The 17,691-nt window shown below is 33.6% G+C and overlaps 1 protein-coding gene across 17 annotated transcripts in view; it reads left to right on the forward strand.

Moving 5' to 3' along the window:
- LOC106883701 (plasma membrane calcium-transporting ATPase 2) overlaps window positions 1–17,691 on the forward strand; it is a 319,550-nt gene that overhangs the window by 175,991 nt on the left and 125,868 nt on the right. For all 17 annotated transcript variants that reach the window (XM_052971734.1, XM_052971718.1, XM_052971728.1 and 14 more), the window contains 2 exons: window positions 8,157–8,351; window positions 11,552–11,794. In XM_052971734.1, the coding sequence (XP_052827694.1) occupies window positions 8,157–8,351; window positions 11,552–11,794 (438 nt within the window). The remainder of the gene's footprint in view (window positions 1–8,156; window positions 8,352–11,551; window positions 11,795–17,691) is intronic.

Genomic DNA, 17,691 nt, shown 5'->3' on the forward strand with positions numbered 1-17,691 from the left:
GCAACATTTCATCCATCTTTACATTCTGTGTTCAAATTCTGCCAAGATCAACTTAGCCTTTGATTCTTTCAGGGTTCAATGAAATAAGTATCAGTTGAACTCCGTGGTCGATGTAATCAACTAACCTCTCCCCCAAAATTCCGGGCCTTGTGTTTGTAACAGAAAAGATTATTATTATTATTATTATTATTATTATTATTATTATTATTATCATCATCAAGGTGGCGAGCTGGCTGAATCATTGGCATACTGGGTAAAATGCTTAGCTGTATTTCATCTGCTGCTATGTTCTGAGTTCAAATTCCGCCAAGGTCAACTTTGCCTTTCATCCTTTCAGGGTTGGTAAAATAAGTACCAGTTGAACACTGGGGTCAATGTAATTGACTTATCCCTCTCCCAAAATGCTGCCCTTGCGGCAAAATTTGAAACCATTATTATTATTATTATTATTATTATTAACAATGACCTTTGTTTTTCATCCTTTTGAAGTAAATAAATACCAGTATTGGGATTAATGTAGTCGACTTGGCCCTACTCTCAAATTTGCTGGCCTTTTGCCAAAATTTGAAATAATCCTCAGCATCATCATCATCATCATATAAAATATTTGAAAGTGGAAAATTATTAATAATTGATAATTGTGGCATTTTCAGAGTATATAGCACAATATGTACTTCTGAAATACATATCTGGAATACATATCTTGTGTTCTTATAGAATCTCTCCCAGGGTTTTGTATTAATATTATGTACCTTTATATTTCTCATGCAGACATCTCTAGTGCTTTGTACAGTCAATCAATCTCCTTCCAGATTCTAGCTTTCTTTAGAAGATATCCTTTGGGATATGGCCATCCTCCATGCAGTGAATGTGACCCAACCAGTGCAGTCTCAGCTACCTAAGCTGAGTGCACATGCTGTGAAGTCCAGTAAGATACCAAACTGCTGTATTGGTCACTATCTTACAAGGATAAATTTAGGATATGATGGATACTTCTCATGTGTAAGGTGTTCAGTCTTCTCTCCTGTCTGGTATATGTAACCCATACTTCACACTGCTTTACAGTACTGTACTTATGACAAGGTGTTGCCACCATATTTGTGTTTGCTGTCAGCTTTAGATTCATCCACACTTGTGATGAGAAAGAGTTAAAGCTGCCTATCCAATCCTTTGGTCGGTCTTCATATCCAAAGAGAGGTTATCTGTGATAGAGCTAAGTAGTTAAGCTGGTGGATGACATCAAATGAAATAGTTTTAAATAATTCTAACTTGGAAAAAAATTAAAAGATCATGGTAATAGGAATAATATGAAAAGATTCTAGTAGCTATGCTAGCAAAAGTTAGTGAAAATTAAGGTTAGCTTATTCTGTAACTGTTCAGAGATTGAGCCTACTAATTCACCTACACTAAAAACTAAACTATTGTTATAAGATGGTAATTATTTGGAAATCTGTATAAAAAAGAGAAAAAAAAACTACCTCAGTTGTGAAAGGGAGCTATATGTATTCTTAGGAAAACAAGCCTTTCTTCTTTCTAAATCAGCATTTGTGGGTTTATAAAGTGGACCACTGGTCTTATAAAATGTTAATGCTTAGAAGTTGAAGTGTAACACTGCAGACACACATATCCTACAGTCATATGACATCATTCATAGCCCAGTCTGGTGTTTTCACACACATTGTCTATAATGAGAATTTCTCTCCTGAGACAGTTTCTACAGCAAAAGTCTTCCCATATTTGAATTTACACTTACGCATTAAATATAACTACATGGCTGTATTATAAATCTTGATAATGTGCATGTAAAGGATGTTATTTATTCAGCAACACAACTTTAACTACATACATTGATCCATTATCATGTAGGATATTGCAAAAACTAATGTATCTGTAGAATATATTGGCTTGAAGAATTTAGATAAAGCACCAACAGTCCTAGAAGAATAGGCTATATAAAGCTAGGCAACTGCTCTCACCCTGCCAATTATTGCCCTCATTTACAATATCTCTCATAAACAGTGACATCTTCTCTAATCTCTCTCTCTCTCTCAGTTTCTCAAGAACCAGACTTGATAAAAGTTTGCAGCGCTTCATCACATTACTTGTGATATTTTTCCCCTGGACATAACATTCATTAGTGTCTAACATGAGGACCTCCTAGCTAATATGGACTGCAGTTGTTTCCCACCTCTTGGAGGCCACCATTTCCTATCAGACTGTTGCATTGCATTATATTCTGTTGGGACTCACCCAGCCCAGTGCTATCAATTCTTGTGTAACCCAAGCTTTGATTAAAAGAAGTGGGTATTTGCAACAGTGTTTTCTTTTCTGAAATAATGCATTTTGTGTCTTCAAAAAGTCCTAGTTGCCAATGTACCAGTTTATTGTCTTTAATCTTTGATGAATGTTTGTGTTGAAAATAAAAGTATTTTATAGTTGACACTTTGACTAATGGCTAAGGCTTCTCCATCCAGAGAATATTTTATTTTGTTCATGAGTAGTTAATAGCATTGAAAAATAAGCCATAAGATAATTAAATTGCAGCACTACACCAAATATGGCCATCTCAGAGACATCAGTTAGAAATACAAATATTTCAGATTCATCAACCTTTCTAAGTGTGGCCTTAAAAACACAAGATTTAAAATTATTCCACTTGCATTTTTGTGATTCTACTCTCTGAATAATATGTAATCTAGCATAGTGGAATAGTATGAGAATATTCCTAGTAACCCCAGAAGTAGTAGTTGCTGTTGTTGTTATTATGGTAGCAAGCTGATAGAATCATTAGCATGTTGGATGAAATGCCTAGCAGCATTTCTTTTGGCTCTTTACATTCTGAGCAGAAATTCTGTCACGGATGACTTTATCTTTCATCCTTTTGGAGGTCAATGTAATCAACTATCCCCCTCACTCCAAAAATCATCATTATTGTTATTATTAGTTGCAGGACAATAGTTACTTATTTCTTTCAAACTTTGTGGATTTGGCTTTAAAATACCAGAAGAAATTTCCTCTCAGAAAATACAGTTTGCATTTGTGTGTGTGGTGGTGGTGGTGGCAGAATGTATGTCTGTGCGTGTGCATGCATGTTTACATATCTATGTTTGTATGTACATATTTATACATGCTTCATTCTTTTGCCTTATAACAACAGTCTGACCACACTAAACTATAACTATTTACAAACCATTTGAATAAAGATTATATCTAATCTTATAACTAACTCCACCAAAGAAGAAAAATTACCTAAGACCCAAATAATGCTAATGAAGTACACAAAAACAAAAACAACCTGACATTAACACCAAAGACACAATGACTGAACAAAATTCAATTGAACACATCTGGGGTATTTACTTATCGGCTGTCTGATAGATTGTTAATATGATTATGTGTGTGTATACATGTGTACACAAATTTTTCACACCATTATCCCCATCTAGGGTAAAGTCTTTGACAGCCTGACTAAACTTACCTAAATTTTGGTTATGCTACTTGCTTTGGTTTATGTGCTCCAAGTAGAATATCATCAGTATAAGCAAATATTGCATTTAAATTATTATATCTCTAATTATGGAAGGAACCTGTAGAACGGGTAGACCCAGGAAGATGTGGGATGAAATGGTATGAAAGGATCTTCAGATATTGGGCCTCAAAGAGAAGATGGTAAAGGACTGAGATTTCTGGCAGTTTTCTGTGCTTGAAATGACACATCAAACTAAGTAAAACTGTAGCCATCCATGCATGCAGGTATGTCCTTTATGGCCATGGCCCCTACTCCCTCTCTTGGCTGGGAGGTCCTTGTCTTGTGGGCTCGCAGATGTTGGTGCCACATAAAAGCACCCTGTACACTTTGTGAAGTGGTTGGCATTAGGAAGAGCCAAAACCATGTCAAAATAGACAATTAGAGCTTGGACAGCTCTCCGGCTGACCAGCTCCTGTTGAACTGTCCAACCCATGCCAGTATGAAAAACGGACATTAAATGATGATGTCATCCATTGTTATTTAAAGAGCAGCTACAGCACTCTTCAATATAAAAGGCATTTTACAAAACTGATGTAATTTTCTATTACATTCAAATAGCTTATAGAGTGATGAGTATACAGTCAGAAATATAGTAAGATTGTCTGCTAAGATATGTACGTGTATGTATGAATGAATGAATGAATGGAGAGAAAGGTGTGTAGGAAGAGATGTTAATTACAAAAGTTGAAATTAAAAGTAAGAAATATGAATCTGAAGGAATCATTTAACAGTTTTTGAATAATACAACTATTCTTAGTTTATTGGGTTTTATTTTCTTTCAAAAGAAAAATAAGGGTAATAATAGTTTTCTCTCTTTACCAAAGTCCTTTAAGATTTGTGAATGGTCTATAAGCACAGTAGTTAGGCCACGAATTGAAAGTATAGATGAAGTGCCATTATTTTTAATCACTATACTTTCATGCAGAGACAAAACTTTGTCATGCATTATTGAATATTTGATATTATAAATATTGTTAAGAGTAACATCACAAATGCTAGCATTTCTTTGTGTGTGTGTTGAAACTATAGTGATTTATGAAATAAATTTGATAGGCAATTTCATATAAAAGGCAAAAGACGTATGAATAGAAATTCTGTGTATTCCCTGCATCAATTAAAGCATCAACATGTTTATAATTTATTGTTGTTATAAACAACTGACTTTTGAGTAGAATTTTGAAATTGCAGCCAATGTTGGAAAAATGACACTTCAGGATATTTTTTTATCCTACTGTAGGTACAGGGCCTGAAATTTGGTGGGAGGGGGCAAGTCAATTACATCAACTCCAATGCTCAACTGGTACTTATTTTATCAACCCTGCAAAGATGAAATGCAAAGTCAACCTTGCTGGAATTTGAAGTCAGAATGTAACGCCAGAAGAAATGCTGATGAGCATTTTGTTTAACGTGCTAATGATTCTGCCAGCTTTCCAACAAATATTATTATAAGAAAATGAGTTGTGGATTAGTAGAATCTTTAGAATATTAGATGGGCTGCTTTGCAGTATTTTTTCCAGCTTTGTACATTTCAGAGTTCAAATCCTGTTGGGGCCAACTTTGTTTTTCATCATTCTGGGGTCAAGTACAGTAGTTTTTTAATCAAGTTCTGCCTATATTAGAAACTACTATTAAATCAGTAAAGAAATGCATGATTGAAATAAAGAAAGGATTATTATTACTATTACTAGCTGGTTCCGTGCCATCAAAAATGACAGCTAATTATAGTATTTTATATATAAAAAAGGTACAAAACCAAGTTTTTAGTTTAATAATTCTTTTATTACCAAATTTTTTGGGAAAAATCTATCTGCAGCTAACATGCCTTGACTGCTTGTTTCCTTCAAAAGAATTTTAAAGTTTTTCTTCCTTCTTGTACGACTTAAGGCTACATAAAACTGGCCCTGAGTAAATACAGGAGCTGGCAAGTAAATACCAACTTTTTCAAAGCTCTGTCCTTGCGATTTGTATATGGTCATGGCAAAAGCTGGTATCACAGGGAACTGCTGCCTGCTCCATATTAAAGGGTAGATCTGTTTCACTCTGACGTAGGTCAACTCATGGTATTATGAAAGCTTCATTTCCCTTCATATGTCTTTAACTCTATTTTCTATGTATCTTTCTAAATAAACATACACAAACACTCACTCAAATATTATATATAAATATATTTTACAGAAACACACATATACGCACACAAACATTCACATACACACACATAGTCACACGGAGTTGAAGCGCTGTCTGATTTTTTTGCACCATAGGATTTTCACCATCCCACTTCCATCGGTGGATATATGAATATATTTTGCACAAACACACACATACACATATTCAAATAATCATAACAACCAATATGTGTAGCCAATTTGCCATGCATATACACACACAGGCATTGTTCAGTTTGTCATCACCCTTTCCTTCGTCAGTCATCTCTTGTGATGAACAAAAACACAAGAGAATTATATATTAGTAGATTATTATTATTTTTATTATTATTATATCAGCATAGTTTGAATAGTGACCTTTTAATGAAAAAAAATTCTTTGCCAAGGCAATCTTGTCATTTATGAATCTTACTATTGCACAAAAAAAAAAGAAAAGAAAAAAACCTTTATAATCCTTTGTAAAAGCAAGCAGGATGAAGAAAATCATTAGAATTACATTGATCTTGTAAAGGCTCTGATAGCGCATTAACAGAATATGTTGTTCATTGTGAAATATATGAGGATTAGTATTCGTCTGTGCTTGTTCTTATACTAGCACTGGCTAATAATTATTGCATCATATAACTTCAGCTTATTATTTACAAGTAATCGTTGACATACAGCTTTAATTGTGAGTCCATCCCATGTCTTCTTCACAATATTCAACAATCTTGACTTAAAAATCACAAACCATGAAGAAAGTCTATGATGGTTTGTTTTAATGTAGAGTGACTCCAGTTTATTAATGGCTCTCAGTTGTGATGGAATATATTCATAGATGTTTGGAGAAATACAGTTTATTGAGAATTTATCTTCCTTTGTTGTTATTTTGCTTTCAAAAATTTGGGAAGTGTTCTGCCATTGCAATCCTCTTTGTTTTAGCTTGCAAATCAATGAGAAAAATATCCTTTCTATTGTAGGCACAAAGCCTGGTGGGGCAGAGTTAAATCAATTACATTGACCTCAGTCACTATATATATATATCGTATATAACACTATATATATATCGACACTAAAAGGAAAAGTCGACCTCAGTGGAATTTGAACTCAGAACAAAGTTGGACAAAATGCCACTAAGCATTTTGTCTGACATGCTAATGATTCTGCCAAAGAGAAATATCAATAATAAATAAATCAAATAGGTTAATATTACCTGTAATACATCAAACATAGTAATTTTTTTAAATAATGTTCATCAATTTGTGCATGTAGTTAGCTGGATGAGGTTCATGTATGCAAGAGTGAGAAGTTATGCAATTTTTAATTGCATTATATTTTAACTCACCTTCATATATACAAGGGTGGGTCTAGAAGTAAAGCAAATAAAAATTATATTACTTTCTGACTCACCCTCATATTTCCTTACACTTGTTGCTTCACTTTTCTATACTGGCATGGTAAGACTTACATCCTTTCATAATACTATATGCTCTTGTTCTATACTGCTTGTTTTAATGAATGCTTTCCATTTCTGATTACCAATAATCAAATCAGTTTAGTTGTAACAGTTACATAAAACACTTTCACTAATAACAGAACTAAAACCAATTCATGTGGATCCATTGGAATGTAAAAAAAAGAATCAATGAATAAATTGTTGTATAACCAAGAAATACTTCCAGAAGTTTTAATCAGTGATTCAAGACTACTGCCATTCTTGTTACGTTTTATTTGGCTGTCAGACCAGTACATGCACGCTAAAACATTTGCATTTTATAACATGAAGACAGTATTAAAACATATATATATATATATATATATATATATATACACACAACACACACACATGACAGATTTCATATTTCATAAGTCTTTCTGGTTCACTCACCTCCCCTTCTTTTAATATCCTTACAGTGATCACTCCTTAGATCCACATTAAGCCCTTTAACTAATGTTTTCCACAGAACTGTTCCCCTTTGTAATCCCCAACCTGCCAAAATGTTTTTTATGATTATTGCAACCCTGTAGACATTCAGAGTGAACATTTACTGCAAAATAACAGGTAACACTCGAAAAATCATCTTGAACAATAGGCTCAAAATTGATTGAAGAAAATGAATCAACTTTTCTATAAAATATTTTAGCAATATTTTTCCTCTTTTGTGCTTGAGAAAAATTAACAAATTACATAAAAGATGGCTTCCTGCAGAAACTTGAATAGCAATTATCTATATAAGATGATGACAAAATAGTAATTTTAACTGTCTACTTGAATGTCTTCTTTTTCTTCTTCATTTGTTTGCAAATATATCTGTACTTCATTTAAAATTTATATTAATTTGAAACTTCTTCATGCAAAGATATACTTCCACAGTCTTGTTTTTCCATGAAAGAAATTGCTGGCAAAATTTTCTGTGCCACAATTTACTGTCTTGTGCATTTGTGTAAAATTTTACCTTTATTTTTTTTGTTTATCTCCCTAGGTCTATCAGGAAATCCTGTTGATCTCAATCATCGCCGTGAAGTATTTGGTTCCAATATAATACCTCCAAAGCCACCAAAATCTTTTTTACAACTAGTTTGGGATGCATTACAAGATGTCACACTTATTATTTTGTTAGTAGCTGCAATTATATCATTAGCATTGTCATTTTATAAAGTACCTAAAGACCCAGATAGTAAGTACATTTTGTAATTTTTAAGAGAAATATGCAAATTTATGATTAATTTGAATTAGATTTTTATCACCTTTTTTTCTCTTTTTGTCAAGAAAGATAACTTCAATTCTTTAGATGTCATATTTGAAATAAATAAAAATATCATCATCCATCCATCTATCTATCTTCTCCAGCCACTATTCCCGGGGTGGGGGGGGGAATGGGAGTGGAGTCCTCAGGCACCTCCTTCATAGGGTCCTATCAGAAGCAACCCTTGTAAGACTATCTGGCTGGATTCCCAAGCATGCCCAATTAAGACTATGGACATTATTCTACCATCTCATTCTTGGCCTATCCTTAAGTCTCCTGCCAGTTGACTTGGCTTGAAGAATCTGTCCTGCAGTTCTTTTCCTGCAACATTCTAATCACATATCCTAGTTCTGGAGCTGCAACTCTCAATGCTTCTAGAAAATTCCTTGATAATTTATCACCACCACAACCCAAAAAGAATCAGCAAAGGGTACCAAATTTAATCAAAAGCTAATATTAGTTTATCTGCTCAGAAAATCTTATTGTTATCATATCTACTTTTCCATGCAGACATGGGGTGGATTGGGCTTTTTGAAACAATGTTTATCCCCAGTTGCTCTACCCGACACCAACACCTTCAGTCATCTCTTACAACAGACAGGGATATAGTGAACCTATTTCTAAAAGCCAGGATACACATGGGAGAGATATTCAAAAGAAAATATGGCAGCCTCAGATCCTGCAAGAGCAGCATCTATAAACCAAGAGACAGTGAGTTAACACTGACTGCAGTTCTAAACCAGATTCTATAATGCGTTTAGGTATTATGACATTCAAAAATACATACACATAAAGTCTCTTTCTCTCTTGCACACACCATTTTACATCTACTTTCCATGATGACACAGGTTAGGCAGGTCATCACAATTCAAGTCAGTTTTCGTTTTAGGTTACCACCCTCCTAAGCTTGGCCAGAGATCACTTCTCTCATCCATTTTCATTCTAGTTGCTCATTTCCATCACATCTTTCTACATTGTTACTTTGATACTGTCTTTGATTTGCAGATGTATACACTAGTTTTTATGTTGATCATTTTGTGTGTTCTTTTACTTATGTATGCTTGTGTACATATATTTGTTTGAGTGTATATCTACAATACTCATTATTGCATACATATTCACATACCTATATACATATATGTAGAAAGCATTGCACACTTAAGAAAACCAAATATGGCATCAAAGGTACAATATTGAGTATGCAATGGAAAATCACATTTTCTAGAGCAGAAATATTGGCTTGTCCTGTGAAATAATTAACATATTCATTATTTCTTGTGATATGATATCATTGGCAAAACTGCTTGTTGCTTTTAACAAAAATGATACATAGTAGTTTTAACTGAAAATTATCTGTACAATTGTAACCTTTCAGTTTTTGTTAAATATTTTAAACAAAAACAATATAGATATAAGAGAATAAACTCTGTACATGGTAGATTTTTAAATCTAGTAAGACCTAAATCACGTAAATACATTGGCAGGTTTTTATGTATTGGTACTGCTTAAATCTGGTATTTAGGGACTAGGTTGAGACCAGACATAAATTATATCTATTCAACCTTGATTTTTTAAATATCATAGCAAAATTGACTTCTCATGTACTTTTATAATAAAAACTGAACATTCCAGACAAACAAGAAGGCTGAAATCTGGTTGAGAGGTTTCATAAACAGATATTATAAGTTTATTACTACATGTCACTTCACTTGACATTATGATGTCAAAATTCTTGTTTGAATATATTATTATGTTATTAATAATGAACATCCTTTAATGTATAGAGACAATGATTCCAATCTTGCATATTTCATATCAGTAGCTGTTAACCCATTAAGTCCCAAAGTACTTAAATTTCTGAATATTACTTTTAAATTTTTACAGATTGAAAGAGGTTAAAATGAAAAAAATAATTATTAAAACTCCTTTACTTCAAGTAGAAATCGAAATACTTGGTGTCCTATAAATAGGACACTGAGACAATTTGATATAGCTTATTTAATGTTCTCATTTAGTGTCCTATTTATAGGACAGCTTCTCAAAACATTTTACTTGAAACATCCTTCTAACAAAATTTTATTTCCATATAACCTTTCCACCACTCACCCACCCCCAAAATAAATTATAAATCATATGTTATATTCCAAAACATAACCAATTTACTACTTTTTATTACAAATTACACAGGAAAATAATCAGTCTACTATAAATGCAGAAGTACCTTTAATGTTTGAATTATTTTTTTAATGGGAAGAATGTGTTTAATGGACACAGAGATCTTGAATATTAGGTTGTAGCTTTGTGAGTTTGTGCCACATATTGTATGTTCAAAGTGCTCCTGCGTTTGACGAGTAAATAATGTACATGGCTAAATCCAGATTCCACCATATGTTTAGAAAAGCATGTAAAGTGGGTTTGACAGATGTGCAAAGCTCTGAATATTTTGCTCAGGAAGTTCTTTTCAAGAGAACCCCCTAAGTTTTTATTCACTTCCAGTGGTCTATATGAACCACTCTGAGAAGCCTTGAGTTAAACTGTACAAGCATCTGTTCCAAGAAAAGCAACTTTTGGTCCCTGAAAACTAAATTGTGACTAAGATCCTGCTTCCTAACATTTCTTACTATATTTCAATTTTGAGATTTATGAAAAGTTTTTACATGAACATAATAATAATAATAATAATAATAATAATAATAATAATCCTTTCTACTGAAGGCACAAGGCCTGAAATTTGGGGTGGGGAACTAGTCGGTTACATTGCCCCCAGTGTTTCACCGGTACTTAATTTATCGACCCCAAAAGGATGAAAGGCAAAGTCAACCTCGGTGGAATTTGAACTCAGAACGTCAGGGCAGACGAAATGGGTGAAGTGCCTCCTAATCAGAATATTAGATGACATAAAACAATCTAACACAAATAATGCAATTGTCAGACATCATACATTTTTTATCAACTTAAGTTTCAAGTCAACAAACATGCCCATTATTTTTATTTGCAAAGTCATTAAATGAATGGACTTACTTTTCTCAGTCTTACAATGTATATTATAATGAAAAGTCTGTGTGTGTGTTCCATTCATCACTTTTTAGTCACTATTAATAATATGATCTTTATTTTTTTTTTGTCTATAGTTGAGGAAGATGTACAGGAATCTTCTGATGAAGCTGGATGGATAGAAGGTTTAGCAATCTTAGTAGCTGTCATTGTAGTTGTATTAGTCACTGCCTTTAATGATTGGCGAAAAGAAAAACAATTCAGGGGATTACAAAGTAAAATTGAACATGAACACAAGTTTAGTACAATACGTGCTGCCGAAGTGATTGAGATTCCTGTTGGTGAACTTGTTGTGGGAGATATCTGCCTTGTTAAATATGGTAAGTTCACTTTTTATTTATTTCCGTTCATCTCTATCACATCAAATATTCACTTTAAAAAATAACATATACTTTTTATTTTCTTTCTTTTCTTTTCTTTCTCTAGTTTCCAAGTAATTTAATTTAGTTTCTAGGTAAATGTTTTGTTTAATAGTTTTACTTTTTATGTTAATCATTATTTTTAAAAGTGGGTAACATGTAAAATTTTCTTTTTTTTTGTTTACATTTTAAATCACTCAAAATTCTATCTCTAATTTAATATCTATGCTTTTCATATGTCAAACCATAAATACTTACTTCAATTCTTGTAAATATTCTTTACAAATCTTGTCCTTCATATTTGGAATTGTTCAGTCAGCAATAGAGTTAAAATAATACTTCTCAAAGCTTGCATTGAAGCAGTTCTGTTCTGTAGCAGCAAAGGTTGGACCTTTACATAAACACAAAACAAAAGACACAAATGCCGAACATGGCACTCTTTTACAATTTGTTGCTCAAAGAACCAATAGTGAATGGATAAATACAAGAGAGCAGACTTTCTCAGCTGATAACATTTTATGCTAAAAATATTGATTTTGACTGGGCTTGCGTGGAGATGACCAAATATGAGACTGACTACTTTTTAAAATCACACAATTAGAGATACATCATCATCATTGTTTTAACATCCACTTTTCCATCTTTACTTGGGTCAGATAGAGTTTATTGGAGTAGATTTTCTACAGTTAGACACCCTTTCTGTTGCCAAGCTTCATCTGTTTCCAAGCAAGGTAATATTTTCCTATGGCCTGACATGTTTTTGCAGAATATTGGAAATAAATAACACTGCTTGTCTGACAGTAAGCCTCATTTACAACTATCATGTAATGTCATGGCAAGCATAAGCACACTCACCCATACATATAAATGCATATATAAATATATGATTGGTTTCTTTCAGTTTCCATCTACCAAATCCTCTCACAAAGCTTTCCTTAAGTCAGGGCTATAGCAGATGACACCTACCCAAAGAGCCATGCAGTGGGACTGAACTCAAAACCATGTGGTTGGGAAGCAAACTTCTTAACCACGCTGTCATACATGCACCTAAACCATACCTGTGCAACTTAGAGTATTACAATGTTAGAAAGTGCTTTGCAAAACACAGATTTTCCAAGGTAATAACGGTCTGACCAGATGAAGTATAAGATTTAGTGAAGTTGCCATGGATAGGGATCAATGGTCAAAGTATAGGGTGGAGCAGAAAGGACAGACATTTTTGAAAAAGTTACAAAATCATTAACTTTAGCTGCAAACAAATTTTATTGACATCGTGTTCATACTGAATTAGCATTTATCAAAATCAAGTGTGGAAAACAACATCCATCAAAAGGTGTCCATTTTCATTGATGCATTTCTGAAGGCATTCTTGGAAGTTGGCTTCCACTCTCTCCAGTATTGTTCTGTCGATTTGGGTGACATTGCTCTATCAGATTTTCTAGAGCCCAATAACAACAGTTCTGTTGATTCACCATGCCATTGAGATGAAAATGAGCTTCATGCGTTAACAAAATGAGGTTGTCATTTGCCTCAAAAATTACTTTCATCTGACATGCAAAGTTAAGCCACTGTGCATAGTCCCATGTTTCTACTGTTGCTCAGTGATCAATGCAAGTCTTCATGCAAAATATGCTTTACCAATGCCAAGTTCAGTGGAATGCCTCCAAGCAGAGCAATTCGGACTCCATATCAAAATTTGTTTGACGCATTCCACATTTTCCAGGATCCGTACCATTCATGGTACCCCCCACCGCCACCAGTCTCCTCTTCATTAGTGTACCTCATGTACAAAGTGTATTCACCTAATGTAAGATTTTGTTACAGGTGGGAACAGCCTGATTTCGGTGAATGTTGAAGTGGCACCAAAACTCACACTCAACTGCTGTGACAGACTCATTCTTTATGTAACTGTTATAGGTAAACACACGATGCTCTATCATTCACAGTGCCATGGCTTTACCTGAAAAGAAAAAAGATGTTAAGACACCAAGACCGAATGGCACTTGTCGGACATGTGTCCCTCCCCCTGGGGCTGAGTAATAGCCATTTCAAAAATGTCCATCCTCTCATCCCCCAGCCTGTAGATAGGCCAGTGTTGAGTGCAAAGCAACTGTTACATCATAGACTACTCTTTATGCAAATGGAAGAAACATGGAGTAAAATATGTCAAAATTGTGCATTTGTTGCATATGATAGAAAATCTTATATTCCACAATTATTTTTTTCCTTCTTACTATCTTGACTAGCTGATGATTTGCCAAATTATTTACCTACCAAAGACCTTGTCTTATGTCAGATAGTGATACTGTTCCTTCTTTAGGTAGTTTTAATAAGGAACCTATTGCTTGTTTCAAACTATCAGCTGTACGGCATTTCTTGTAGCTTTTTCAAACAATCGTGGTCTTTTATGTGGTTAATTTCAAACAATCATACAGTCTTACATGTAGCTTATTTCAAACAGTGAGTTGTGCTATTTTGCATAAAGCAGCAGTCAGTTATACAGTCTTTTAATCAGCTGTGATGTCTTTTAGGTAGAATTTTGCTATAAATGAAGAATGTAAACAATATTTTATTATAATTATCATTTTGTAATTTATCTAACATTTAATCCAGCCCAAATATTCTATCCGTTTTATGCTCAAACTGATCAGATCTAGCCTCTCACACGTACCCTGCAATGTCATTCTAAACTTAAATAATCACTTCATCAAAATATGAGAGCTACAAGATAATACATAATTAATTCAAAACAATGTGAATAAATAAGCATTACATTTGACAGAGTAACCTGAATGCTAGTGTTAAACTGGTTTCTTGTCAGAAGTACTTTACATGTCGAATTATACTTCCAGTGATATATCATAAACAGCAAGTGTAGATTGATTTAGACAGAAGCTTAACGTGTAGTAAAACAGAAATGTTATATTTGTTCTTGTAGATTTTTTTAAAGTTCAATTAATATTATTCAAATTGAATTAAAAATAAAAGATCATTCTGAGCTTCAGGCAGTTCAATGTTTAACTCTAAATATTAAAAAAAAAAAAAAATTAAATGTAAAATAATTTACATGTGCACCTTTAATGTGATAATTAGATTATAAAATGATTATCTTTTATTCTTTCAATGATAACTGAACTTCCAAATTTCTCCCTATTTCAACTTTGCATGAATTTTGTTTTTTTGTTTTTTTAATCTGTAACCTTTTCCACATATTGTATTGTGTGACAACACACTTCCAAATCTATGTTCTTTTGTTTGGTAAACAGTACTTAAAAAAGGCTCCTTTATTTATTTATTTTTTTTTTTTTATGTGCGTGTAGAAATATATTTTTACTGTGTTGAACTGATGTTGAATTTATTTAGTACATGTTCTATATGGCTATATACATATGTGCACGTAATGGAGTAAATCATGACAGACTCCTTGTCTTTGTTAAGATATCCCTTTAGGAGAAGGAAATGCCAAAGTAACACCTGCCTCATTGCAAAGCCAGAAATCTTGCTCTTGCTTGTTTCTGGACTACTTGGCTTTGTTGGTGGAAGTCTTAGAAAGGTTTTGTATAAGCTGTTATTGACTTCGAATTTCAGCAAAGGCATTACTGATAGCCATTACCTTTAAAAAGGATAAAGACCCCCTTCAGTTATGAATGACCATGGGATTGCACCTAGAAAGTTCCCCTCCAAGGTACAAGTCCAGGCAAGTTTGTTTACGGAAGACCAGCAGTCGCCCATGCATACCAGCCTTCCCTCTCCATGCCACCAGTGTTATCCAAGGGAACGGCAAAGGTTGATACAGCTTGGCACCAGTGACATCGCATCTTATTTCTACAGCTGAGTAAGCTGGAGCAACATGAACTAAAGTGTCTTGCTTAAGAACACAACACACAGCCTGGTCCAAGAATCAAACTCACTACCTCATGATGTGTGAGCCCGACACTCTGACCACTGAGTCATGTGAAGATGATTTTTCAGTGATGGTCATACTCCTTTTTTGAGTTGATAGCCACCCATGTATGTACATATATATATATATGTGTGTGTGTGTGTTTATAATGTCTTCTGAGAATATTAGATGATTTACTTGTGAAAGTGGCCCCTTCTAACTAAAATACCAGCATTTTTTTTCTTATTATTTAATTACTATTTATATAGAAATTAGTTATATCCATATAGTTATAAAACAGCTCAGAAGTCAGATCTTTAGCATACTACCTGCTAATTAATAATTTCCTATTGCACATTTTGAACCCAAACTCTACATCTTTTTTTTTTAGCACCTTCTTTATAGTAGTTACCCATGGGAATAATTTTGATTTTGTTGCATATCTTTTAATCATCATGGCATCACTGACATACCATTCTTAGGGACATATATAAAATTGTGAATATATTTGTGTAATTTTCTTCTTAATAATAAAAATCATATTAAATTGACACTTGTATAAATATTTCTGTCTCTCAGATTCTTTGAGAGTTAATGTGTACATATGTAATCAAGTATAGATGAACAAATATATGTCTTTATACGCTGCCTCTGTTCATCAATTGCTGCAATTATTAGATGTAATGTTTTGATATTTGTAACAGCTGCAAAATAATTTATAATCTTATAAATTTTGCCTCCTGGCAAATTTTATTTCTAAACTGATGCATTTTTGTAAGTTTCTTTTATAGCACAAATACACAATCACTATAAAACTGAAGAACATAGTTTTGTACCCAGCTGTTTCTACTTGTAAGGAAGACAGTTAAAACCTTCAAAAATCATTTCAAATGTTATGCCTTACAATTTCTAAAGATCTTTCAACAACTTCACATTACCACTCCCAAAACAAGGCTTCATCTTCAGAATTAGAAAATACTTCAGCTCTAGCTTAAGTAGGATTCATATTGGAATACTGCTCGCATATATTATTGGATAGTTCTGCTTGTATACACACATACATTAGTCATTAGCTTGCAAGCATACTGTTTTTTTTTGTTTTTTTTAATATTTTTCCCTTTCTACCTTTGTTGTTAAATTCTACCATTTTCTTTTTCAAATCCATTGCAAGCATTTTGTTGTAGTTATAGGCATGAAATCTTTTGGTGTAAAGTGACAAACCCACACAGTTTCTGTCTACCAAATTTTATTCAAATGGTTTTGGTTGACCCAATATAGGAGCAAGCAGAATTGAACTCAGAACCACTGGTTTGCAAAATAAACTTCTTAATCATATCACTGTGCCTGTACTCTATGTCTGGAGAAGAGTAACAGGTGGTATTCCTTTCTCTGTCTTGATGTTAAGATATACCATAAACATTTCATAAGAAATACAAGAAATGTGCCTATTTATAAATTAAAAAGAAGAACTAGATGACAGGACCAAGGTATGTGGTGCATTGCTGTTTTCAAGAAGACCTGCTCACTACAACAGAGTTAAGGTCCTAAAACCAATGTGCTATGTAAAAAGCACTGGTGTGAGTGCTGGTGCCACATAAAATGCACTGGTGCTGGTGCTGCATAAAAGCACCCAGTACACTCTGTAAAGTGATTGATGTTAGGAAGGGCATCCAACCATAGAAACCAAACCAAAACAGACTATGGAACCTGATGCAACTCCTGGCCTTGTCAGTTCCTGTCAAACTGTCCAACCATTGCCAGTATGGAAAACAAACGTTAAATGATGATGATGATGATGAACTAATAGGAGATTGGTTGCTTCTCATTCAGAAAAGTACAGTCATGGTTATGTGGTAAGAAGCTTGCTTCCCAACCACATGATCCCAGGTTCAATCTCACTGCGTGGTACCTTGGGCAAATGTCTTCTACTATAGCCTTAGGCCTTATGAGTGGCTTTGGTAGATGGAAACTGTTT

This window comes from Octopus bimaculoides, chromosome 11 (genome assembly GCF_001194135.2).
Source record: "Octopus bimaculoides isolate UCB-OBI-ISO-001 chromosome 11, ASM119413v2, whole genome shotgun sequence".
NCBI classification, from domain to species: Eukaryota; Metazoa; Mollusca; class Cephalopoda; order Octopoda; family Octopodidae; genus Octopus; species Octopus bimaculoides.